Source organism: Penaeus monodon, chromosome 24 (assembly GCF_015228065.2).
Source record: "Penaeus monodon isolate SGIC_2016 chromosome 24, NSTDA_Pmon_1, whole genome shotgun sequence".
NCBI classification, from domain to species: Eukaryota; Metazoa; Arthropoda; class Malacostraca; order Decapoda; family Penaeidae; genus Penaeus; species Penaeus monodon.
The window spans coordinates 3,469,127-3,469,377 of NC_051409.1; the positions used below are offsets into that span (position 1 = coordinate 3,469,127).

At 48.6% G+C, this 251-nt stretch overlaps 1 protein-coding gene across 1 annotated transcript in view; it reads right to left on the reverse strand.

The window, feature by feature from the left end:
* Positions 1–3: 3 nt before the first annotated feature.
* The window catches only part of LOC119588478 (kynurenine formamidase-like), an 11,709-nt gene continuing 11,461 nt past the window's right edge, over positions 4–251 (reverse strand). The window contains exon 4 of the mRNA XM_037937127.1: positions 4–139. Coding sequence (XP_037793055.1) covers positions 18–139 — 122 coding nt within the window. The 3' untranslated portion in view covers positions 4–17. The remainder of the gene's footprint in view (positions 140–251) is intronic.

Below are 251 nucleotides of genomic sequence, written 5' to 3' on the forward strand. Positions count from 1 at the left end.
TACCTAGGGGTGCCAGGTCATATCCTACGATCACCGACACGATCCCTGCGCTGTACAAAGGGCTTCACAGGATACGCCGACAGGTCCTTGTTCAGCTCCTGCCAGTATCCTCCGTGGACGTACACCATTATAGGACTGTCTGGCGAGGTTTGAGGAAAGACTATGGTTATAAATCGAGCGCATAGGGTGAGTGCAGGTTATTAAGCAAGAGTCAGTTATGTGTCAACCCTCTTGATGTGTTTCTTTTTTTT